General features: G+C 49.9%; 1 protein-coding gene across 8 annotated transcripts in view; it reads left to right on the top strand.

Moving 5' to 3' along the window:
- Positions 1 to 25,953, top strand: part of snapc4 (small nuclear RNA activating complex, polypeptide 4) — a 30,178-nt gene extending 4,225 nt beyond the window's left edge. Inside the window, exons 1-22 of one of the 8 annotated variants that reach the window (XM_063896993.1) lie at positions 978 to 1,446; positions 2,037 to 2,150; positions 2,244 to 2,284; positions 3,517 to 3,613; positions 3,687 to 3,718; positions 3,792 to 3,914; positions 5,074 to 5,214; positions 5,342 to 5,426; positions 5,597 to 5,678; positions 8,854 to 8,955; positions 9,040 to 9,112; positions 9,201 to 9,365; positions 9,438 to 9,588; positions 15,118 to 15,224; positions 15,446 to 15,540; positions 15,798 to 15,892; positions 16,331 to 16,434; positions 16,524 to 17,588; positions 17,993 to 18,208; positions 18,293 to 19,112; positions 25,213 to 25,532; positions 25,612 to 25,953. In XM_063896993.1, coding sequence (XP_063753063.1) covers positions 2,039 to 2,150; positions 2,244 to 2,284; positions 3,517 to 3,613; positions 3,687 to 3,718; positions 3,792 to 3,914; positions 5,074 to 5,214; positions 5,342 to 5,426; positions 5,597 to 5,678; positions 8,854 to 8,955; positions 9,040 to 9,112; positions 9,201 to 9,365; positions 9,438 to 9,588; positions 15,118 to 15,224; positions 15,446 to 15,540; positions 15,798 to 15,892; positions 16,331 to 16,434; positions 16,524 to 17,588; positions 17,993 to 18,208; positions 18,293 to 19,112; positions 25,213 to 25,532; positions 25,612 to 25,704 — 4,119 coding nt within the window. In that variant the 5' untranslated portion in view covers positions 978 to 1,446; positions 2,037 to 2,038 and the 3' untranslated portion in view covers positions 25,705 to 25,953. The other 7 variants (XM_063896989.1, XM_063896990.1, XM_063896992.1 and 4 more) reach the window with 7 other exon arrangements.
- Positions 25,954 to 26,048: the final 95 nt, after the last annotated feature.

Genomic DNA, 26,048 nt, shown 5'->3' with positions numbered 1-26,048 from the left:
TGCAGACAGATGGATCCCTCTGTCAGAGATACAGGTCTCCTAATAGAAGACATGAAGCTGCAGACAGATGGATCCCTCTGTCAGAGATACAGGTCTCCTAATAGAAGACATGAAGCTGCAGACAGATGGATCCCTCTGTCAGAGATACAGGTCTCCTAATAGAAGACATGAAGCTGCAGACAGATGGATCCCTCTGTCAGAGATACAGGTCTCCTAATAGAAGACATGAAGCTGCAGACAGATGGATCCCTCTGTCAGAGATACAGGTCTCCTAATAGAAGATATGAAGCTGCAGACAGATGGATCCCTCTGTCAGAGATACAGGTCTCCTAATAGAAGACATGAAGCTGCAGACAGATGGATATATTCTGACCTCTACTCTGAGATCAGAGGAAGGAATAGTAAATGTTAAATACTTTGCTTATTTCACTTCCTCAGGTCTGAACCATTATTCACAACATGAAGTCTAACAGTGGAATAGTAGGATATCTGTGGGTCATTGAACAGTCTCACATTCAGTTTAATTATAGGTATAGGTTTAGGGGAAGAAGGAGGATATTACAGTTTCAAACCACAGCTGGATAATAACCTTAGAAACTAATATTAAGAATCAATCTATACAAGATGCTTTTGTTGATTAGTTAAACAAACATATTTGTATGATTCCAGAAAGACTAAGACTTGTTTTAAACAGGAAATGATTAAATGACACCAGCTATATATACATCATTTCCTTGTTAACTCACTAATGTAACATTACTGGAGGCCAAAGGAACAGCTTCATCTGTGTTCTATTTATTTCATCGCCTGCAGTAATCTCCAATAAATGCTTCTACAGAAAAAGGAGTAAAGTGTCTGGATCCTCTTCAGCTGAGGTGTGCTCGTTAAGTAATTTGCTATCAGGATTCTGGAGCGCAACGGAACAGCTTCTATCGCGTGATGTAAACAGGAAGTGCTCCGTAGAAAGGAGGTGCTCCGTAAACGAGGCTGTCTCATTTCGTAGGCTGCTCGGTCCAGCCTACCCGGTCGAGGTGGCCATCCAAAGGACGCGGCCGCTGAGACACGGCTATCCTTCATGGGGACGAAATTACACTGACGGACGACCGGAAGTGAGTTCATGGGGACGAAAATACACTGACGGACGACCGGAAGTTTGCTCATGGGGATGAAAATGAAGAGCGGACAGGTGGTTGTGTTTGTGTTGATGATTTAAAGTTCTCACGTGTTGAAGCACAGACCGTCGGTTCTGCTCACTGACGGTTAAAGCAACGATCAAACCGGAACTCTGTGTGAGAGGGCACCTGCCGCTTAGCATGCTGGGTAATATGTTAACGACAGCGCTGCGTTGATTGGAGCTCCGCGGCGCACAGACGAAAACAACAATAACAACAGCAAAGACAGTTTTTAAAGAGGATCCGATAGAGAGAGGACCGGAAGTTGCTGCAGGTTAGAGATACAACGGTTAGCTGCTAATGTTAGCATCCAGTACTCACGTTGCTATTTGTTAGACAGCAGTAACAATAGCAACTGCTGTAAAGACACAATGTGAGAACCAGATCTGAGTACTTCTACTCTTCCTGGAGAACCAGATCTGAGTACTTCTACTCTTCCTGGAGAACCAGATCTGAGTACTTCTACTCTTCCTGGAGAACCAGATCTGAGTACTTCTACTCTTCCTGGAGAACCAGATCTGAGTACTTCTACTCTTCCGGGAGAACCAGATCTGAGTACTTCTACTCTTCCTGGAGAACCAGATCTGAGTACTTCTACTCTTCCGGGAGAACCAGATCTGAGTACTTCTACTCTTCCTGGAGAACCAGATCTGAGTACTTCTACTCTTCCTGGAGAACCAGTACCTCCTGTGGTAATGCTGCTGTCTTGTACTGACACTCTAAACAGGTTGACCTCACCTGAAGACAGCTATGCATCAACACACTGGGACTCATCATCAGTTCATCATGTGCTGCTATACTAATGTCTGTATATATATGTGTGTGTGTGTGTGTGTGTGTGTGTGTGTGTGTGTGTGTGTGTAGACATGTCTGTCTCCCTGTCAGCAGAGAGAGACAGGATCCAACGGCAGGTGGAGGAGCTGGAACAGAGTCTGTCTGCAACCAATGCTGAACTGCAGCTGCTGAGCAGTGAGACAGGTACCTGTCTGTCTGTCTGTCTGTCTGTCTGTCTGTCTGTCTGACAGCTGTCTGTCTGTCTGTCTAACATCTTTCATGTGTCTCTCTGCTCAGATGAATCGGAGGCAGAGGACTCAGAGGAGGAGGCGAGACAGGTAACACACAACTGTTATTTTATTTTTACATAAGTCAGTGGTGGGCCTCATGTGGGGGTGGGGTCCACTCTGATGGATGGGTCCACACAGTGGTGGGCCGTCAGGGCCAGCAAGGCCTTCTCTGCTGGCCTAAACATCATCAGAATATAAATTAAATTTTGATATATTTTTTCCACAAATACGTATTGAATTATTCCCCATAGTCTATTCTCTTCATTTTATAGCGTTCGTCTTGGCTGCGCTGCTTCCAGCCTCAGAACGAGATTTGGAGGGCTGGCCTTTATGTTAGAGCTTTTATCCAATCATATTTCAGCCATAATGTGTTGCTAGGGTCAAAGAAATCTGCCCTTAGGCCTTCAGAATCAACAGTGCGGGCGGCTGTAGCTTAAAGTGAACGCAAACAAAACTGTGGCGTTAACCAATCAGATTTCGAGGTGGCGACAACGGGCCAGCTAGCAGGCGTACGCTAACGTTAGCACGTGCACATCTTCTGATTGGATACGCACTATTGAGAGGCAGAGCTAGGCAGTAGGTAGAGCCATACAGTCTATGGGCAAAGCTAGCAAACAGAACTAGAACTTGAGCGAGCTAATTTGTGTAGATTTCTACAAGCTATTTTTTTCAACCCACAATGGCTGAAGGAGGAGAAGAGATCAATTTGGTCGAAGATATAATTACAACGCCATTTTCAAAACAAACTTTTCAAGTAAAGCTACACATCTTGAAAAGGGAACGACCAACTCCAACGCTAGCGAGCCTAGCACAGCAGGGAAACTACGAGCGGTACCCCTGGCTCACAGCCTCCGAGAGGCACTGCAAATTGTACTGCCGGGAATGCCTGGTATTTGCAACTGATCGATTTGGTGTTTGGAGCCACACTAAATTTGCAAACTTGAGTTGTCTAACCAAGGCAGCAACGAGACACCAAAGCACAGCTGGGCACTTGGAAGCACTGGTGCTTTTGAAAACCTTTGGGGACACCCGAGTGGATCTACAGCTCAACGAACAAGTGCGCAGGGAAACGGAGCTCCACAACGAAAGGGTGAACAGAAATAGGGAAATATTGAAAGACTGATTGATTGTGTCCTGTTTTTGGGTAAACAGGAACTTTCATTTAGGGGACACGATGGAGGACACGAGGACTGTGTAGGACATCACTGAAGGCCTAGGTGTGAAATGCACGGCCCGCCACTGACATAAGTTATTATTTGAATTGTTGTTTTTGTTGTCAGTCTACAGCAGGTCTGTTGGCTGAGAGAGAAAAAATACAGAAGGAGATCCAGAACCTGGAGAGCGCGCTGGGAGCCCAGAGTCCAGCCTGTGAGACAGGTACCTGTCCGCCTGTCTGTCCGTCTGTCCGTCTGTCTGTCTGTCTGTCTGTCTGATGGTGTCTCTCCTGTAGTTTCAGATGCAGACGACGGCAGCAGTGAGGAGGTCAGTAGTCTCTCTGCCCCCCCCTCAGAATGACCTGTCCCCCCCCCTCAGAATGACCTATCTGTCCCCTTAGAGTGAGCTGGGTGTCCCCCCCTCCCCAGAAGGATGTCTCCAGATGAACCTGGTTTATCAGCACATCCTTCAGGAGACCCTGCAGCAGCTGGAGGACCTGCTGACTCACAACCACAGACAGCAGGTCCTATTATTATTATTGTTGTTTTTGTTGTTGTTTTTGTTGTTATTATTGTTATTGTTGTTGTTGTTTTTGTTGTTATTATTGTTGTTATTGATGTTGTTATTATTATTGTTTTTGTTGTTATTGATGTTATTATTGTTGTTGTTTTTGTTGTTATTATTGTTGTTATTGATGTTGTTATTATTATTGTTTTTGTTGTTATTGATGTTATTAGTTGTTATTATTATTGTTGTTTTTGTTGATATTATTGATGTTATTATTGTTGTTATTATTGATGTTATTGTTGTTGTTTTTGTTGATATTATTATTGTTGTTATTATTTGTTATTATTGATGTTATTATTGATGTTATTGATGTTATTGTTGTTGTTTTTGTTGTTATTATTGTTATTGTTGTTGTTTTTGTTGTTATTATTGTTGTTATTGATGTTGTTATTATTATTGTTTTTGTTGTTATTGATGTTATTATTGATGTTGTTATTGATGTTATTATTGATGTTATTGATGTTGTTATTGATGTTGTTATTGTTGTTGTTATTGTTGTTGTTTTTGCTGTTATTATTGTTGTTATTGATGTTGTTATTATTATTGTTTTTGTTGTTATTGATGTTGTTATTGATGTTATTATTGATGTTATTGATGTTGTTATTGTTGTTGTTTTTGTTGTTATTGATGTTATTGATGTTGTTATTGTTGTTATTGATGTTGTTATTGATGTTGTTTTTGTTGTTATTGTTGTTGTTTTTGTTGTTATTGATGTTATTGATGTTGTTATTGATGTTATTGATGTTGTTATTGTTGTTGTTATTGTTGTTATTGATGTTATTGATGTTGTTATTGATGTTTTTGATGTTGTTATTGTTGTTGTTATTGATGTTATTATTGATGTTGTTATTGTTGTTGTTTTTGTTGTTATTGATGTTATTGATGTTGTTATTGATGTTATTGATGTTGTTATTGTTGTTGTTATTGTTGTTGTTATTGATGTTATTGATGTTGTTATTGATGTTGTTATTGTTGTTGTTATTGATGTTATTGATGTTATTGATGTTGTTATTGATGTTGTTATTATTATTATTATTATTATTGTTGTCATTGTTTTTGAAGTTGTTTGTCTTTATATAAAGTTCATTGTGATTATTATATTTTCCTTCCTGTAGACAGAGCTTGTGTCTCAGCTGTCTGGACCAATCAGAGAGCGTCCTCGGGAACCACCCGCCTCCTCCTCCTGCCAGCAGTCGATCAGCATGTACCTCGGCCGCTTCCTCAAACCATACTTCAAGGACAAGCTGACAGGCCTGGTAGGACGGACAGAAGTGTGATCACCAGAATCAGAAATACTGTATTCATCCCAAACTGGGAGATTTTTTTAGTAACAGCAGCAAAATACATACACTGTGACATCACGCTGCTTCTGTGCCTCTGCAGGGTCCTCCAGCCAATCAGGAGGCGAGAGATAAGGCCAGCAGGATGAGTGGCTGTCTGGACGACAAGCAACTGAAGATCAGACGATGTGAGGCCAAACACAAAACTTTATCGATCTCGGCAAACATTACAAACACTGAATAAAACCTGTCTCTCACCTGTCTGTCTCTACATGTCTGCCTCTACCTGTCCGTCTCCCTGTCTGTCGCTACCTGTCCGTCTCTCACCTGTCTGTCTCTCATCTGTCTGTCTCTCCAGGGGAGAGCTGGCAGAAGACCCTGTTGATCCACTCAGTTTCCAGAGACAGTCTGAGGAAACTCATCCAACCCAAACTCTCCAAGTAACACCTTATTACTGTTATTATATTATTACTGCCTCCGCTTCCCCGTCCCGCGGGACCACCACCTACTGGAAACAGCGATGGGGTCGGGTGCACTGCCAGAAGGGTGGCAGTGAAAGCAGAGGGTCTCGACGGACCAGACCCGGGCAGCAGAAGCTGGCTTTGGGGATGTGGAATGTCACCTCTCTGGGGGGGAAGGAGCCGGAGCTTGTGCGGGAGGTGGAGCGTTACCAGTTGGATCTGGTGGGGCTCACCTCTACGCACAGCGTCGGCTCTGGAACCTTACTTCTGGATAGGGGTTGGACTCTATTCTTCTCCGGAGTTGCCCAAGGTGTGAGGCGCCGAGCGGGTGTGGGGATACTCACAAGCCCCCGGTTGAGTGCCGCTTTGTTAGAGTTTACCCCAGTGGAGGAGAGGGTCGCCTGCGGGTTATGGGGGGGGGGAACTCTGACTGTTGTGTGTGCTTATGCACCAAACAGTAGTTCAGAGTATTCGGCCTTCTTGGAGACCCTGAAAGAAGTCCTGTATGGGGCTCCTGAAGGGGACACCTTAGTCTTGCTGGGAGACTTCAACGCACACGTGGGCAATGATGGAGACACTTGGAGGGGCGTGATTGGGAGGAACGGCCCCCCTGATCTGAACCGGAGTGGTGGTTTGTTACTGGACTTCTGTGCTCGTCATGGATTGGCCGTAACAAACACCATGTTCGAACATAAGGATGCTCATAAGTGTACGTGGTACCAGAGCACCCTAGGCAGAAGGTCCATGATCGATTTTGTTATCGTATCATCGGACCTGAGGCCGCATGTTTGGACACTCGGGTGAAGAGAGGGGCGGAGTTGTCAACTGATCACCATCTGGTGGTGAGTTGAGTCGAGTGGCGGGGGGAAGCCTCTGGACAAACCTGGTAAGCCCAAACGTGTAGTGCTGGTGAACTGGGAACGTCTGGAGGAATCCCAAGTCCAGGAGGCCTTCAACTCACACCTCCGGCGAAGCTTTTCAGGCATCCCTGTGGAGGCTGAGGACATTGAACCAGAGTGGGCGGTGTTCAAAGCCTCCATTGCCGAAGCTGCGGCGGGGAGCTGTGGTCTCAAGGTCTTAGGTGCCTCAAGGGGCGGTAACTCTTGAACCTCCTGGTGGACACCGGGGGTCAGGGAAGCCGTCCGACTGAAGAAGGAGGCCTTCCGGGATATGTTATCCCTGGGTACTCCTGACGCAGTTGCAAGGTATCGACGGGCCCGAAGGGCAGCAGCCTCAGCCGTGGCCGAGGCAAAGCAGCGGGTGTGGGAGAAGTTCAGAGAAGCCATGGAGAAGGACTCTCGGTCGGCACCAAAGTTGTTCTGGAAAACCTTCCGACACCTCAGGAGGGGGAAGCAGGGAACCATCCAAGCTGTGTACAGTAAGGATGGGACGCTGTTGACCTCAACTGATAGTGTGTTAGGGCGGTGGAAGGAACACTTTGAGGAACTCCTGAACCCGACAACTCTGCCCTCTATGTTAGAGGCGTAGCTGGAGTATGAAGGGGGATCAACTCCAATCCCACGGGGGGAAGTCACTGAAGTAGTTAAACAGCTCCACAGTGGCAAAGCCCCGGGGGTGGATGAGATCCGCCCAGAAATGCTGAAGGCTCTGGGTGTTGAGGGACTGTCATGGTTGACACGTCTCATCAACATTGCGTAGAAGGCGGAAACAGTACCGAAGGAGTGGCAGACCGGGGTGGTGGTTCACCTTTATAAAAAGGGGGGTCAGAGGGTGTGTGCCAATTACAGAGGCATCACATTACTCAGCCTCCCCGGGAAAGTGCACTCTAAGGTGCTGGAAAGGAGGGTCCGGCCGATTGTCGAACCTCAGATTGAAGAGGAACAATGCGGTTTTCGTCCTGGTCCTGGAACGACGGACTAGCTTTTCACTCTTGCAAGGATCCTGGAGGGGGCCTGGGAGTACGCTCATCCGGTCTACATGTGCTTTGTGGATTTGGAGAAGGCGTATGACCGGGTTCCCAGGGAGATACTGTGGGAGGTGCTGCGGGAGTATGGGGTCTCTACTCAGGGCCATCCAATCTCTGTACTCCCAAAGCGAGAGCTGTGTCCGGGTCCTCGGCAGCACGTCGGACCGATTTCTGGTGAGGGTTGGCCTCCGCCAGGGCTGCGCTTTGTCACCAATCCTGTTTGTGATATTCATGGACAGGATTTCGAGGCGTAGTCGTGGGGGAGGGGGTCTGCAGTTCGGTGGGCTAAGGATTGCACCACTGCTGTTTGCAGATGATGTGGTCCTAATGGCTTCATTGGTCTGTGACCTTCAGCACTCACTGGATCGGTTTGCGGCCGAGTGTGAAGCGGCTGGGATGAGGATCAGCACCTCCAAATCTAAGGCCATGGTTCTCAGCAGGAAACCGATGGACTGTCCACTCCAGGTAGGGAATGAAGCCTCACCCCAAGTGAAGGAGTTCAAGTATCTCGGGGTCTTGTTCTCGAGTGAGGGAACAATGGAGCGTGAGATGGGCCGGAGAATCGGAGCAGCGGGAGCGGTACTGCAGTCGCTTTACCGCACCGTTGTGAGGAAAAGAGAGCTGAGCCAGAAGGCAAATCTCTCTGTCTACCGGGCCATCTTCATTCCTACCCTCACCTATGGTCATGAAGGATGGGTCAGGACCGAAAGAACGAGATCGCGGATACAAGCGGCCGAAATGGGATTTCTCCGCAGGGTGGCTGGCATCTCCCTTAGGGATAAGGTAAGTTCAGTCATCCGGGAGGGACTCGGAGTAGAACCGCTGCTCCTTCGCGTTGAAAGGAGCCAGTTGAGGTGGTTCGGGCACCTAGTGAGGATGCCACCTCGGCGCCTCCCTACGGAGGTATTCCAGGCACGTCCAGCTGGGAAGAGACCGAGGGGTAGACCTCGGACCAGGTGGAGGGGTTATATCTCTTCGCTGGCCTGGGAGCGCCTTTGAATCCCCCAGTCAGAGCTGGTTGATGTGGCCAGGGAAAGAGAAGCTTGGGGCTCTCTGCTGGAGCTGTTACCTCCGAGACCCTGACGGAGAGGCGGGAGAAGATGGATGGATGGATAATTACTGTTATTATATTATTACTGCTTACTGTGTAGATCTGGGGGCCTCGTGATACTGTAATGTAAGTGTGAGCATGTAATAATGTGATATATGAACCTGTGTGTCTCTCAGGGTGGACTACCTGAGCCAGAAGCTGTCCTCAGCAGCAGAGACAGACAGGCAGCCACTCAGAGAGCAGATAGACAGTCTGGAGAGGGAGATCGACCTGCTCAGGTGAGTGTGTGTGCCTGTGCGTGTGAGTCTGCCTGTGTGTGTTTGTGAGCTGAGTGTAATTTGATCCTGTTTCTGATTGGTCAGAGGGAAGAAGGAGGAGGAGCTGATTGGTGATCGATATGATGAACATGATTGGCAGAAAATCTCCAACATTGATGTAAGTTGGAAAATCAACCAATCACACCCCTGATGGTAGAGACCCCATCCCTGACACCTCCTTATTATTACTGTCCTCCCCTCCTCAGTTTGAAGGGACGAGGGACTCGGAGGACATCCGATGCTTCTGGCAGAACTTCCTGCACCCGTCGGTCAGTAAGGCTCCTTGGAGCAAGGACGAGGTGCAGCAACTGAGGGAGGTCAGCAGGAGACATGAGGAGAGACACTGGGAGAGCATCGCTGCAGAGCTGGGGGTGAGGAGGTGTCCAACATGTCTGTCCCTACCTGTCTGTCTGTCTGACTGTCTCTACTTGTCTGTCTTTCAGACGGGGAGGACGGCCTTCCTGTGTCTCCAGACCTTTCAGCGGTTCGTCTCGGTCTCGTTCAAGCGAGGCGGCTGGACGCCGACAGAAGACGCTCAGCTCAGAGAACTCGTGGACAAGATGAGGATCGGAAACTTCATCCCCTACACCCAGAGTAATGACATCACACTGTAACACTACACAGTGACATCACACTGTGACACTACACCGTGACATCACACTGTAACACCACACCGTGACATCACACTGTGACACTACGCCGTGACATCACACTGTGACACTACGCCGTGATACCACACTGACACTACACTGTGACATCACACTGTAACACCACACCGTGACATCACACTGTGACATCACACTGTAACACCACACCGTGACGTCACACTCACTGTGACATCACACTGTTACACTACACCATGACATCACACTGTGACATCACACTGTGACACTACGCCGTGACATCACACTGTAACACTACGCCGTGATACCACACTGTGACATTACACTGTGACATCACACTGTAACATCACACTGTGACACTACACTTTGACACCACACTGACACCACACTGTGACATCACACTGTAACACCACACCGTGACATCACACTGTGACATCACACTGTAACACCACACCGTGACATCACACTCACTGTGACATCACACTGTTACACTACACCAGTGGTTCTTAAACTTTTTGTCTGACGACCCCACAAAAAAAACTGGAGAGGTTTGGTGACCCCACTTTCCCAAAAGTGTGTAAGTGTGACGTCACGTTTCCGTAGCAACCGATTTTTTGTTCCAATCCAAACAAATTAACAATGTATGACGATTATTTTATGGAAAAGGAACGATTTTGTGTGAATTAATTTACGAGTTTGCGTCTCCAATGATTTGAGTGATAGTCATACATTTTGAAAGAAACAGCAATGCCATCTGCAGTTTGGTTGTTTGGGGGCGGGCTGTAAATCGCGTTGCCAGGACAACGTTATGCATTGCAAACCCATGGTAACGACTGTCAATCAAGCAAAAACAAATAGGCAATGTGTAAGAAAAGGCCTGGGCGGCAACAATTTATTAACGCAAACAAGAACTGGAACAAACAAAGCAATGAAACAAATGTCCAAATCAAACGGGAGTCAAGAGTCAACAGAGAGTGTGTATGATTGGAACGATCTCACTTCCTCTTATACGGACGCCATGTCAATGAGAAGGATGGGCCTGCTTCCGCGAGCATAGCAGGTCAATTCGGGGATCGATGCTGCTCACAGCAACACGAAGATTCTCCTCCATGCTGTTGAGACGACATCTGTATTTGTTCTTTATGTAGGCCAGGGACGAAAATGTCTTTTCGCACAGATAGGTTGATCCAAACGGCGTGAGGATGTCCATGGCAGCCTTGGACAACCCGGGGTATTCCTGCACAACTGACAGCCAGAATTCATCTAGAGTTTTTGAGGCAAACGACGCCTGCAATGTGCGGTCGCTGGACAGCTCAATCAGCGCATCCTCGAGCTCAGATGGCAGGTTGTTTGAGGAGCAGTTGGTGAATGGTTGTCGTACCCAGTCAAAAGGCTCTACATTCTCCGTGAGGAAATACTTATTGAATTTGTCGAGGAGACTACGAAGATGACAGGTTATTGACTCTTTCAATGAATTGGCATTCATGTCACTCTCCAAAAAGTCGTGCAGCTCCGAGAACATTTCAAAGTCCCCACTCTCTGCACGGGCTGCCCAACGCTGCAATTTTTTTGTGAAAGCATTCACTTTGTCTGAGAGGGTCAGGATGTTTGTGCTGGGGCCTTGTAGTGACAGGTTGAGACTATTTAATTTGTCAAATATGCACGCCAGGTATGCAAGACGTGATAACCATCTCGAGTCAGTGAGATGGTCTGCAAGAGGGGAATGCACGTCTGAGAGGAAGGTGCGCACCTCGCTTCGCAACTCGAACAGGCGTGTAAGAACTTTGCCCCGTGAAAGCCACCTTACCTCTGAATGAAAAAGAAGGGATTCATGTGCAGACCCCATTTCCTGGCAGAGAAGGGCGAAGAGTCGTGAATTTAAAGGGCGCGATTTGATCGAATTCACTATTTGGATTGCTGTTTGAAGAACATTGTTAAGCTCGGGTTCAAGTGTCTTGGATGCCAGGGCCTCCCTATGGATAATGCAGTGTGTGAACTTGACATGTGGTGCAACGCTAAGGACCTTGGCTTTCAGCCCTTTGTGTTTTTCCCATCATAGCCCCGGCACCGTCAGTGCATATGCTTATGCATTTATCCCAATCCAGGCCTGTCTCCTCCATCCAACCATTAAGACAGTTAAAAATGTCTCCACCAGTACATCTTCCTTCCATCGGAGAGCAGCACAGCATGTCCTCATGCAGTTTCCCGTCATGACTGTAGCGAATGAAAACCATTAAATGGGCTACATTAGTCAAGTCAGTAGACTCGTCTAACTGCAAAGAAAACCGGCTGTTTTTCACTCTCTCGATGAGCTGGCATTTCATATCATTAGCGATGTCGTTAATGCGTTTGGACATGGTATCATTGGAGAGGGGAATCTGTTTTAAGCACACTTGCGATCTTTTCACCATGCATTGCTGTGGTCATCGCAATTGCTGCAGGAAGGATGAGGCTTTCAGCAATTGTGTGTGGCTTTTGTGCTTTGGCTACAAGGTGGGCCACTTTGTATGACGCTGCCAAGGCTTTGGTGGGCACAGTAGCTTGGCTATGCACAACGGTCTTTTGCCCATGCAGCGCAGCTTCTTTTCGTAAAAAAAATGTCATGGGTTTCTGAGCATCATCTGGATGTCGGCTTTCGAGATGTCGTCTCATTTTTGTGGGCTTTAAACTTTCATGTGCCAGAACATCGCCGCAAATAACACACTGTGGGTGGTCGAGCTCATGTTTTACCTGGCACGTGAATCCATATTTAAGAAATTCTTTCAGGTATCGGCGACGCCTCGTTGGTGGGTCTTTTTTATTCTCACCACCGGCCAAACTTGTCCCATCTGAGGATCGCGGAGGAGTAGGTGCACAACTGGAGGTAGATGGCACTTCTGAGCTCAAATCATTGTTTTTTAGCAGCCACCTGTCCATTTTTGATGAAAGTTATAACTAGGCTAGTGGCTAAAAAAGTGGCTAGTATCACAAACGTGGCTAGTAACGTGGCGAGTTAACTATGACGTATTGTAAAAAAACCGGGAAGAAATTGAGTTTGAACAGTGGGCGCAGATTGTTACATTGTTTCTATCATAGGACCAATAAACGATTCGAAACGCCATTTAAAGCTGGGCAACTTTTTTTTTCTCTCTCTCTCTCCCTCTTAACAGCGTGTAGGAATGAGAAAAAGGCAGATTTTCATTGTATTGACGTTTTATTTTTCGTTGTTTCACCAGGTGTTATAACAGCTAATTTCCGACTGAAGTAACAAATAATTTTGCGACCCCACGGAAGTTTTTGCCGACCCCGTTTGGGGTCGCGACCCCTAGTTTAAGAATCACTGCACTACACCATGACATCACACTGTGACATCACACTGTGACACCACACTGTGACACTACACCGTGACATCACACTGTAACACCACACCGTGACATCACACTGTGACACTACGCCGTGGTACCACACTGACACCACACTGTGACGCTACATTTTGACACCACACCGTGACATCACACTGTGGCATCACACTGTTACACTACACTTTGACACCACACTGACACCACACTGTGACATCACACTGTAACACCACACCGTGACATCACACTGTGGCATCACACTGTTACACTACGCCGTGACATCACACTGTGACACTACGCCGTGATACCACACTGTGACATTACACTGTGACATCACACTGTAACACCACACCGTGACATCACACTCACTGTGACATCACACTGTTACACTACACCATGACATCACACTGTGACATCACACTGTGACATCACACTGTGACACTACGCCGTGACATCACACTGTGACATCACACTGTTACACTACACCATGACATCACACTCACTGTGACATCACACTGTTACACTACACCATGACATCACACTGTGACATCACACTGTGACATCACACTGTGACACTACGCCGTGACATCACACTGTGACACTACACCGTGATACCACACTGTTACACTACACCATGACATCACACTGTGACATCACACTGTGACACTACACCATGACATCACACTGTGACATCACACTGTGACATCACACTGTGACACTACGCCGTGACATCACACTGTGACACTACGCCATGATACCACACTGTTACACTACACCATGACATCACACTGTGACATCACACTGTGACACTACGCCGTGATACCACACTGTTACACTACGCCGTGACATCACACCATGACATCACACTGTGACACTACACCATGACATCACACTGTGACACTACACCATGACATCACACTGTGACACTACACCATGACATCACACTGTGACACTACGCCGTGACATCACACCATGACATCACACTGTGACATCACACTGTGACATCACACTCACTGTGACATCACACTGTGACACTACGCCGTGACATCACACTGTGACATTACACTGTGACATCACACTGTAACACCACACCGTGACATCACACTCACTGTGACATCACACTGTGACACTACGCCGTGACATCACACTGTGACTCTACGCCGTGACACTACGCCATGATATCACACTGTGACATCACACTGTGACATCACACTGTGACACTACGCCGTGACATCACACTCACTGTGACATCACACTGTGACACTACACCATGACATCACACTGTGACACTACGCCGTGACATCACACTGTGACATCACACTGTGACACTACGCCGTGACATCACACTGTGACATCACACTGTGACACTACGCCGTGACATCACACTGTGACATCACACTGTGACATCACACTGTGACATCACACTGTGACACTACGCCGTGACATCACACTGTGACATCACACTGTGACATCACACTGTGACACCACACCGTGATACCACACTGTTACACCACACCGTGACATCACACTGTGACATCACACTGTGACACTACACCGTGATATCACACTGTGACACTACGCCGTGATACCACACTGTTACACTACACCGTGACATCACACTGTGACATCACACTGTTACACCACACCGTGATACCACACTGTTACACCACACCGTGACATCACACTGTGACATCACACTGTGACACTACGCCGTGATATCACACTGTGACACTACGCCGTGATACCACACTGTTACACTACATCATGACATCACACCATGACATCACACTGTGACACTACGCCGTGATATCACACTGTGACACTACGCCGTGATACCACACTGTTACACTACATCATGACATCACACTGTGACATCACACTGTTACACCACACCGTGACATCACACTGTGACATCACACTGTGACACTACACCGTGACATCACACTCACTGTGACCTCACACTGTGACAGTACGCCGTGACATCACACTGTGACACTACGCCGTGATACCACACTGTGACATCACACTGTAACACCGGTCTATTCCTCCACCCGTCTATCCCTCCACCCATCTATCTCTCCACCTGTCTATCCCTCCACCCGTCTATCTCTCCACCTGTCTATCTCTCCACCTGTATATCCTTCCACCCGACTGTCTCTCAGTGAGTTACTTCATGGAAGGCCGTGACCCGACTCAGCTGAACTACAGATGGAACCAGGTTTTGGACCCGAGCCTGAAGAAAGGCTTCTGGACCAAAGAGGAGGATAAGGTGGGTTCCAGATGTACTGCTGGAAGTTACCCAATAGCAAGAAGACGTCTGTAGTTTTATGAAGCTTTACTGGAGGAGAGAAACGGGACTTCCTGTTGGGACCAGAACAGCTGTCCCCTGCTGTGCAGGAGGTGCACCTCTTCCTCAAAGTTTTCCTCTCTGATAACAATACATAGAAATAATAACTAAGGTAATTGGTTTTCATTCCCCCCCCCCCCCAGCTGTTGCTGGACGCCGTGTCCCGTCACGGGGAGAAAGACTGGTGGAAGATCCGGCTGGAGGTTCCTGGACGCACCGACTCCAGCTGCAGAGACAGGTTGGAGGCAGATCCTCTCTCCGTACTCTGCATGCCGTACACAGTGTGTGCAGTGTGTGCAGTGTGTGCAGTGTGTGCCAGCTATGAAGCAACCACAACACACTCAAACAGCAGATGTATGAACAGAGTGATGCTAACTGAGACACAGCAATGTAGCACTCAGACAGGAAGTGAACTGTGTGTGTGTGTGTGTGTGTGTGTGTGTGTGTGTGTGTGTGTGTGTGTGTGTGTGTGTGTGTGCGTGTGCGTGTGCGTAGGTACCATGACTGTCTGAAGGCGGAGGTGAAGAAAGGAGTGTTTGACCAAAAGGAGAAAGGTCTGCTGCTGATGCTGGTGCACAAACATGGAGTCGGTGAGACACACACACACACACACACGTCAGCAAGCATTGGTGCTGTGCCTCAAGGGTGATGTAGTGCTCATGGTATTTGAAGTGTACATGCTGACATCAGTGATGTCATTAAACCCTGGGACACGGTGATATCACTATGGAACACTCGCGCCCCCATTGGCTAGCACTCTACCATATTGTACGTGATAGGCTAAGGGGCGGGACATATCTGAGCAGATTGACCAATCCCAACAGAGCCGGCCAGCTGACATACGTGTGTGTGTGTGTGTGTGTGTGTGTGTGTGTGTGTGTGTGTGTGTGTGTGTGTGTGTGTGTGTGTGTGTGTGTGTGTGTGTGTGTGTGTGTGTGTGTGTGTGTGTGTGTGTGTGTGTGTGTGTGTGTGTGTGTGTGTGTGTGTGTGTGTGTGTGTGTGTGTGTGTGTGTGTGTGTGTGTGTCAGGGCGCTGGGCAAGGATTGCAGCAGAGATCCCTCAGCGGAACGACGCTCAGTGTATGAGGGAGTGGAGGAAGTTGAGCAGAGCGGCACCTGTCTCTCTGCCGAAGGTACTTCCTGTCTGTCTGCCAAAGGCACTTCCTGTGACCCTTTCCAACATGGCCGACCCTCTGTAGTTTAAACCACATTGTGTCCACAGGGAGGGAGCAGGAGCCGCAGAGGAGGCGCGCTGACACAGAAGGAGAAGGGGGCGCCGACCAGGAAAAGAAGAAGGAAGCGGTGGGTGAAAGTGAAGCAGGAGGAAGAGCTGAAAGAGGAGAGCAGTGAGGAGGAGGCGATGGAGGTGCCGTACAAGGACAGTGATGAAGAGGAGGAGGTGGTGAAGAAGAAGCAGCAGGAGTTGGTGTTGCGGTTTGAGGAAGAGGAGGAGGAGTTCAACCCCCCACCCATGCAGGAGTGGATCCCAGTAGATAAAGCTTGCGCCTCCTCCCTCAAGTTTTTCCCGGTGGACCCTCCCCCACCCGGAGTTTCCCCCTGCCCGCTGTTCCGCTCCACGCTGTTGGGGCGGGGCTGCACCTCCTCATGGTTGGGCCCCCGCCCTGCAGAGCGCCGCGGCTCCTCCTTGATGATGGTGTCGGAGGACCAGTTAAGAGCCCAGCTCCTCCTGCAGGCCGGACCCCCAGCCCTGAGGCTAAGTGCTGAGCTGCAGGCGGCGGTGTCTCCGTGGGTCGGGCACCTCCTGCTGCCTCAGAGGAGCTGCACCGCCCAGAGCCTGAGGAGGTGCCGCATCCCCTCCTCCCCCCTCTTCTTGCTCCTCCTGCAGGTGATGAGCGTGGATGCCGCCGGCTGCAGGGAGGTGATCCAGCAGAGGAGCAGTGGGGTGGTGTCGCTGGCCTCCCGCCCCCTCTCGGTGTCCGCGATGCTGCAGCAGTTGAGGAGCATCAAGGAGGAGCAGCAGGAGCTGGAGCTGCAGCAGAAACTGATCTTGCAGGGACATCGCCCCCCCAACACACAAACTCCCCCCTGGGTTCTCCTTACGATGCCTCCTCGTGCTGCCTCCATCCGGCCCCCCTGCAGTCTGAACTCCCCCTTACCTCTTTTCTCTGTGCTTCCGCTGCCCCTGAACGCCACATCCTGCCCCGCCTCTCTCCTAGGACAAGCTGCAGATTCTCCCCCCTGCCCAGCTCCCTCCCCCCCCACTGTTGGCAGCGGTGAGTGTGTGAAGACAGCAGGAGGGAGTCAGAAGACTGGAGCTCAGCAGGAGGTAACCTAAAGGTCTTCAGAAAGCTTCATTTTAAAAGTCTCAATATTTTCTGAACACTGAAATTCCAACTGTTGAAAATATCTCAAAATTCTGACTTTTTTCTCAAAATCTTAAAAACTGAATTTGTTCAGAAAATATAAACATTCTGCCTTCGATTCACAAAATTGCACATTTAGACTTTTTCTCTAAATCTGAAATTTTTTTACTTCAAATTCTCCAAAAATTGCAAATTTCAGGTTTTTTTTCTTAAAATCTATAATTCTCCAAATTCAGAGTTCTATGAAGAGGGAAAGGGGGGGGGCTACATCAATTGATATAGTATAACCAGGAGCTGGTCCAAGGTCAGCCTCAGCCAACCCTCGAGTCCTGTCATGATGTCGTCAGTCTGTTTTTCCTTCTTTCAGTCTGAAGACGGACAGGAAGCGGCTCCGCCCCCCTCCACACCAACCAATGAGCACTCTTCTCCCTGTCCTCTACCTCCCACCCCCATCGATCATGCCTACACGTCCTTTATCCTCCCCCCCTGCTCAGTGAAACCAGGTGTGACCCCTCCGAGAGGGAAGAGGGTGAGAAACCTGACGCAGAGGGCCCTCGCTCTGCAGGAGGAAACTAGGGCCAAGGTGACTCAATACATTTTGTACTCGCTCCTCTCTGACCCTTCGTCTCTGACTCCGCCCCCTCTCTAACCTCTGTCTCTGTTTCAGGATGAAGCCAGGAGGAAGAGGAGTGCTTCTTCTTCTCCTCATAAGAAGCGCTCCCGCTCGTCTAAACAGGAAGTGGTTCAGGCCCTGCCGGTCCCCCCCCTCCCCCTCCATCTGCATTCGGGTCAGACAATTTTGGGTTTGACCCCCGGTGGACCAACCCATCCAGCACAGGCTGCGCAGCTATCAGCGACACTGCCCCCCGGCCTGCAGCTCATACAGGCCCGGCCCCCCGGCCTGCAGCTCATACAGGCCCGGCCCCCCGGCCTGAGGCTCATACAGGCCCGGCCCCCCGGCTTGCAGCTCATACAGGCCCGGCCCCCCGGCCTGCAGCTCATACAGGCCCGGCCCCCCGGCCTGCAGCTCATACAGGCCCGGCCCCCCGGCCTGCAGCTCATACAGGCCCCGCCCCCTGGCCTGCAGCTGGCGGTAGTACCAAGAGCACCTCGACCCCCCAGCATTAACTCCCCCCGCCCTTTGCCTGCCCCGCCCACCTGTAAGCCCCTCCCTAACCACTTCCTTCCTTATAAGGGCGTGGCCCCGGGGGCGCTGCAGTTCGACCCCTCCCTCATGTTCCTGGAGTCACAGGAGGAGGTGCGGGTTTGGCTGAGTGGGCGGGGGGGCGTGGCAGTCCCTGGGGGGGGGGACCCCGCTTTGCCTTACCTGCCACCGTTCATCAGCAGTCTGAGCACGCTCAGTGCGCTGCTGAGGGCCCGGAGCTCTCTGACCAGCACCTCTCTGCTGACCCGGGGGGCCAGACCTGAGAGCTCGGACGGGGAACCGGACTCCGCCCCCCCCCGCAGTGCCATGCAGGACGCTGCAGGTAATCCACATACAGTATATCATTATTGTTGTTGTTGTGTATTACTGTAGTTCAGCCAGCTGGAGACACTGAGACACTGAGAGCAGGACACGGTGTCTTCACATACAGTGGTATGCAAAAGTTTGGGCACCCCTTAGGAAAACCACTGCATCAGTTTGTCACTTGCTGAGCTTTTGAAGCAGCAACTTCATTTTAACATATGTTATACCTTATGGTAACAGAAACATCTCAGTAGTGAAATAACTTTTATTGGTCAAACAGAAACATGTTTATGTGCATTCAAACAAAAATAGGCATGTGCATAAATTTGGGCACCCCTAAGAAATAATTCCATTAATATTTAGTATTGCCTCCTTTTGCTGCAATAACGGCCTGTAGACGCCTCCTGTAGCCACAGACAAGTCCCTTAAGCCTGGCAGGTGGTATTTTGGCCCATTCTTCCACACAAAACGTCTCCAGTTCAGTCAGGTTTCTTGGCCTCCGTGCATGGACAGCCTTCTTCAAATAAATCCATACATTTTCAATGATGTTAAGGTCTGGGGACTGGGATGGCCATTCCAGAACATTGTACCTGTGCTTCTGCATGAATTCCTTGGTGGATTTTGATCGGTGCTTAGGATCATTGTCCTGCTGAAAAATCCAACCCTGGCGTAGCTTCAACTTTGTGACTGACTCTAGAACATTCTTGTCAAGAATCTCCTGGTACTGTAAGGAATTCATGTGGCCCTCAACTTTAACAAGTTTTCCAGTACCTGTGCTAGCCACACAGCCCCATAACATGATAGATCCTCCACCAAATTTTACAGTGGGCAACAAGTTCTTTTCATTGAATGCAGTGTGTTTTTTTCGCCATGCATACCTGTTCATGTTATGACCAAATAACTCAATCTTGGTCTCATCTGACCACAGTATTTTGTTCCAAAATGCTTCTGGCTTGTCCAGATGTGCTTTTGCATACCTCATGCGACTCTTCTTGTGATTAACACTCAGGAAAGGCTTTTTGCACATCACCCTTCCAATGAGCTCTTCCTGGTGCAAAGTACGCTGGATTGTGGAACGGTGAACAACTACACCATCAGCAGCCAGATGTTGTTGTAGTTCTCTGGAGGTGGTCTGTGGCTTCTCTGTGACCATTTTCACCATCCTTCGCCTGTGCCTTTCCCCTATTTTTGTCGGCCTACCACATCTTTCCTTCACACGGACTGTTCCTGTGGCCTTCCATTTCACAACTACGTTTCTGACTGTGGAGACAGACAGTTTAAACCTGTCAGATAATTTTTTGTACCCTTCTCCTAATTTATAATGTTGGATTATCTTAGCTTTCAGGTCAGTGGAGAGTTGTTTTGAGGTCCCCATCTTGCCACTCCCTAAGAAAGAACCTAGGCCAGGCACAGCCAGCTATTACCTATGTTAAATAGCCTTTTTCATGATTGGTTCCACCTGTCTTTGTAATTGAAGGTCTAATGAGCTAATCAAAGCAATTTTGTGCAGCAACCTGTCAGCTATAAATCCGTACAGGTGTTGAAATGAATGCTATTTATAAGGGTGCCCAAACTTTTGCACATCCCATTTTTTGCATTTGATTTTATTATAATAAAACTATGTAATGCTACCCTAAGAATTTTGGTCTGGAAAACACTAAAACGTCTACATCTTTGTAGGAAAACAAATGTTGTTGCTGTGATCTTCTATTATAAAGGAAAAGCAAATTGTCATGAAATCTCAGAGGGGTGCCCAAACTTTTGCATACCACTGTAAATGAAGAATAAAGTACAATACCTGCCTCTGACGGTAGACAGGTAAAGGCACACAGGTAGACAGGTAAAGGCACACAGGTAGACAGGTAAAGGCACACAGGTAGACAGGTAAAGGCACACAGTTAGACAGGTAAAGGCACACAGGTAGACAGGTAAAGGCACACAGGTAGACAGGTAAAGGCACACAGTTAGACAGGTAAAGGCACACAGGTAGACAGGTAAAGGCACACAGGTAGACAGGTAAAGGCACACAGGTAGACAGGTAAAGGCACACAGGTAGACAGGTAAAGGCACACAGGTAGACAGGTAAAGGCACACAGGTAGACAGGTAAAGGCACACAGGTAGACAGGTAAAGGCACACAGGTAGACAGGTAAAGGCACACAGGTAGACAGGTAAAGGCACACAGGTAGACAGGTAAAGGCACACAGGTAGACACAGGTGCTGTTCCTCTTCTGCTTTCCTGCTGAAATTAAACCTACAGTTTCAGGACTCTTCTGAAGGTCTGCCAGACCACCGTTGAAGATGCTGCTTTCTGTGGAAAGGGTTAGCTCTGTTCAGATTCAAATGACGCTGCGTGCATGGAGCAGTGCTGAGTCACCAAATACCTCATGAAGTGTTTGATCACTCAAATTCAGTAGTGTGGTTATTCCCTGAGAGGGAAGGGGCAAAAAGTACCACCACTTAAGACCAGCTGTGCGCGTCTCTCTTTAGTGTCCCCTGGTCTCCAGCTGTGCGCGTCTCTTTAGTGTCCCCTGGTCTCCAGCTGTGTGCGTCTCTCTTCAGTGTCCCCTGGTCTCCAGCTGTGTGCGTCTCTCTTTAGTGTCCCCTGGTCTCCAGCTGTGTGCGTCTCTCTTTAGTGTCCCCTGGTCTCCAGCTGTGCGCGTCTCTCTTTAGTGTCCCCTGGTCTCCAGCTGTGTGCGTCTCTCTTTAGTGTCCCCTGGTCTCCAGCTGTGCGCGTCTCTCTTTAGTGTCCCCTGGTCTCCAGCTGTGCGCGTCTCTCTTTAGTGTCCCCTGGTCTCCAGCTGTGCGCGTCTCTTTAGTGTCCCCTGGTCTCCAGCTGTGTGCGTCTCTCTTCAGTGTCCCCTGGTCTCCAGCTGTGCGCGTCTCTTTAGTGTCCCCTGGTCTCCAGCTGTGCGCGTCTCTCTTTAGTGTCCCCTGGTGTCCAGCTGTGCGCGTCTCTCTTTAGTGTCCCCTGGTTTCCAGCTGTGCGCGTCTCTCTTTAGTGTCCCCTGGTCTCCAGCTGTGTGCGTCTCTCTTCAGTGTCCCCTGGTCTCCAGCTGTGTGCGTCTCTCTTTAGTGTCCCCTGGTCTCCAGCTGTGTGCGTCTCTCTTTAGTGTCCCCTGGTCTCCAGCTGTGTGCGTCTCTCTTCAGTGTCCCCTGGTCTCCAGCTGTGCGCGTCTCTCTTTAGTGTCCCCTGGTCTCCAGCTGTGTGCGTCTCTCTTTAGTGTCCCATGGTCTCCAGCTGTGTGCGTCTCTCTTTAGTGTCCCCTGGTCTCCAGCTGTGTGCGTCTCTCTTTAGTGTCCCCTGGTCTCCAGCTGTGTGCGTCTCTCTTTAGTGTCCCCTGGTCTCCAGCTGTGCGCGTCTCTCTTTAGTGTCCCCTGGTCTCCAGCTGTGCGCGTCTCTCTTTAGTGTCCCCTGGTCTCCAGCTGTGCGCGTCTCTTTAGTGTCCCCTGGTCTCCAGCTGTGTGCGTCTCTCTTCAGTGTCCCCTGGTCTCCAGCTGTGCGCGTCTCTTTAGTGTCCCCTGGTCTCCAGCTGTGCGCGTCTCTCTTTAGTGTCCCCTGGTGTCCAGCTGTGCGCGTCTCTCTTTAGTGTCCCCTGGTTTCCAGCTGTGCGCGTCTCTCTTTAGTGTCCCCTGGTCTCCAGCTGTGTGCGTCTCTCTTCAGTGTCCCCTGGTCTCCAGCTGTGTGCGTCTCTCTTTAGTGTCCCCTGGTCTCCAGCTGTGTGCGTCTCTCTTTAGTGTCCCCTGGTCTCCAGCTGTGTGCGTCTCTCTTCAGTGTCCCCTGGTCTCCAGCTGTGCGCGTCTCTCTTTAGTGTCCCCTGGTCTCCAGCTGTGTGCGTCTCTCTTTAGTGTCCCATGGTCTCCAGCTGTGTGCGTCTCTCTTTAGTGTCCCCTGGTCTCCAGCTGTGTGCGTCTCTCTTCAGTGTCCCCTGGTCTCCAGCTGTGCGCGTCTCTTTAGTGTCCCCTGGTCTCCAGCTGTGTGCGTCTCTCTTTAGTGTCCCCTGGTCTCCAGCTGTGCGCGTCTCTCTTCAGTGTCCCCTGGTCTCCAGCTGTGTGCGTCTCTCTTCAGTGTCCCCTGGTCTCCAGCTGTGTGCGTCTCTCTTTAGTGTCCCCTGGTCTCCAGCTGTGTGCGTCTCTCTTTAGTGTCCCCTGGTCTCCAGCTGTGTGCGTCTCTCTTTAGTGTCCCCTGGTCTCCAGCTGTGTGCGTCTCTCTTTAGTGTCCCCTGGTCTCCAGCTGTGTGTGTCTCTCTTTAGTGTCCCCTGGTCTCCAGCTGTGTGTGTCTCTTTTTAGTGTCCCCTGGTCTCCAGCTGTGTGCGTCTCTCTTTAGTGTCCCCTGGTCTCCAGCAGTGTGCGTCTCTCTTCAGTGTCCCCTGGTCTCCAGCTGTGCGCGTCTCTTTAGTGTCCCCTGGTCTCCAGCTGTGTGCGTCTCTCTTTAGTGTCCCCTGGTCTCCAGCTGTGTGCGTCTCTCTTCAGTGTCCCCTGGTCTCCAGCTGTGTGCGTCTCTCTTCAGTGTCCCCTGGTCTCCAGCTGTGTGCGTCTCTCTTTAGTGTCCCCTGGTCTCCAGCTGTGTGCGTCTCTCTTTAGTGTCCCCTGGTCTCCAGCTGTGTGCGTCTCTCTTTAGTGTCCCCTGGTCTCCAGCTGTGTGCGTCTCTCTTTAGTGTCCCCTGGTCTCCAGCTGTGTGCGTCTCTCTTTAGTGTCCCCTGGTCTCCAGCTGTGTGCGTCTCTCTTTAGTGTCCCCTGGTCTCCAGCTGTGTGCGTCTCTCTTCAGTGTCCCCTGGTCTCCAGCTGTACGCGTCTCTTTAGTGTCCCCTGGTCTCCAGCTGTGTGCGTCTCTCTTCAGTGTCCCCAGGTCTCCAGCTGTGTGCGTCTCTCTTTAGTGTCCCCTGGTCTCCATCTGTGTGCGTCTCTCTTCAGTGTCCCCAGGTCTCCAGCTGTGTGCGTCTCTCTTTAGTGTCCCCTGGTGTCCAGCCGTGCGCGTCTCTCTTTAGTATCCCCTGATCTCCAGCTGTGTGTGTCTCTCTTTAGTGTCCCCTGGTCTCCATCTGTGTGCGTCTCTCTTCAGTGTCCCCAGGTCTCCAGCTGTGTGCGTCTCTCTTTAGTGTCCCCTGGTGTCCAGCCGTGCGCGTCTCTCTTTAGTGTCCCCTGATCTCCAGCTGTGTGTGTCTCTCTTTAGTGTCCCCTGGTCTCCAGCTGTGTGCGTCTCTCTTCAGTGTCCCCTGGTCTCCAGCTGTGTGCGTCTCTCTTTAGTGTCCCCTGGTCTCCAGCTGTGTGCGTCTCTCTTTAGTGTCCCCTGGTCTCCAGCTGTGTGCGTCTCTTTTTAGTGTCCCCTGGTCTCCAGCTGTGTGCGTCTCTCTTTAGTGTCCCCTGGTCTCCAGCAGTGTGCGTCTCTCTTCAGTGTCCCCTGGTCTCCAGCTGTGCGCGTCTCTTTAGTGTCCCCTGGTCTCCAGCTGTGTGCGTCTCTCTTTAGTGTCCCCTGGTCTCCAGCTGTGTGCGTCTCTCTTTAGTGTCCCCTGGTCTCCAGCTGTGTGCGTCTCTCTTTAGTGTCCCCTGGTCTCCAGCTGTGTGCGTCTCTCTTCAGTGTCCCCTGGTCTCCAGCTGTGTGCGTCTCTCTTCAGTGTCCCCTGGTCTCCAGCTGTGTGCGTCTCTCTTTAGTGTCCCCTGGTCTCCAGCTGTGTGCGTCTCTCTTTAGTGTCCCCTGGTCTCCAGCTGTGCGCGTCTCTTTAGTGTCCCCTGGTCTCCAGCTGTGTGCGTCTCTCTTTAGTGTCCCCTGGTCTCCAGCTGTGTGCGTCTCTCTTTAGTGTCCCCTGGTCTCCGTTGTGTTGGAGCTTCTTGCAGCGTTTGGTTTCTGCAGCTTTTAGTAAACTGCTCATGTCTCCTCTGCTGAATGTCCTCTAGATGCTGCATGTGTTGAAGAGCTGCTGCAGATGTTTCTGAGTTCTGATTTGTGTCTCTGTATCTGCGTCCTCTCTGAAGCTGCAGTTTCTCCCGATGGAGGAGGTCTGTTGTAGTGTGTGCACCATGAGACTCATGTATCATTACCCTATCCAGAACGTGGTCTCATATTGAGTTTTCTTTAAGGAACACGTTAATGTATGGACGTTTGTTTCCCCCCCTGCAGCTCCCTCTGTCCCCCCCGACCTCTTACAGGAGGAGGCGGAGCTTGTAAAGGAGTCGGGGGCGGGGAAGGAGTCAGAGTTGGCAAAGGACGCGGAGCTTGTGGCAATGACCCGTCAGCTGGTGGCGGAGCATTTCTCAGGTAACCCCGCCTACCAGCTGCTGAAGGCACGCTTCCTGTCCTGCTTCACGGTGCCTGCCCTCCTCGCCAGCCTGCAGCCAATAAGAAAGAGGACTACGGTGGAGGAAGAGGAGGAGGAGGAGAGAGAGGAGGAGGAGGTGGTAAAGAAGATCAAAGCGAGAGGAAGACAGAGGAGAGGCAGAGTGAGTCTCTTGAGAACCACCGTCAGGTCCTTCCCTGGTCCGTCTCTTTATTAACACGGTTTATTGTTTGTTCCCACAGAGGTCTGTCCTGCTGTGTGATGGGCCGGGAGCTCCAGCCAATCACTTCTCGGGGATCCAGACCGGTCCGGAGCTGGAGGACCCTGTCCACTGAACCTCACAGATCAAGTGTCCTCAGTCCTTAGCTGAAGAGGACCCTGGGAACGGTCAGAAAATAAATAAGTTGGCAGTTTTAAGATTGTAGGATTTTTACTGAAGAACAGGACAGTCTGCGGTGCGTTCAGGAACATCAGGAAACACATGGAAATGCATCAAAAACCGTGGTGTTTACGTTTTATACAGCTTCTGTAAATCAAAGTTCGAATGAGACATTTTTCTGTAATAAAGACATGTGTGAAATCAAGCGTCTGTTTGTCTGAGACCTGGACATCAGGGACATGGTGGTTTGTGGGGACATGATGTAGGGACATGGTGCTTTGTGGAGCCATGGGGAGATGG

Source organism: Eleginops maclovinus, chromosome 12 (assembly GCF_036324505.1).
Source record: "Eleginops maclovinus isolate JMC-PN-2008 ecotype Puerto Natales chromosome 12, JC_Emac_rtc_rv5, whole genome shotgun sequence".
In the NCBI taxonomy this organism is placed as follows: Eukaryota; Metazoa; Chordata; class Actinopteri; order Perciformes; family Eleginopidae; genus Eleginops; species Eleginops maclovinus.
Note: the sequence above shows the minus strand (reverse complement) of the source record. Positions and strands in the feature narration are given on the sequence as shown.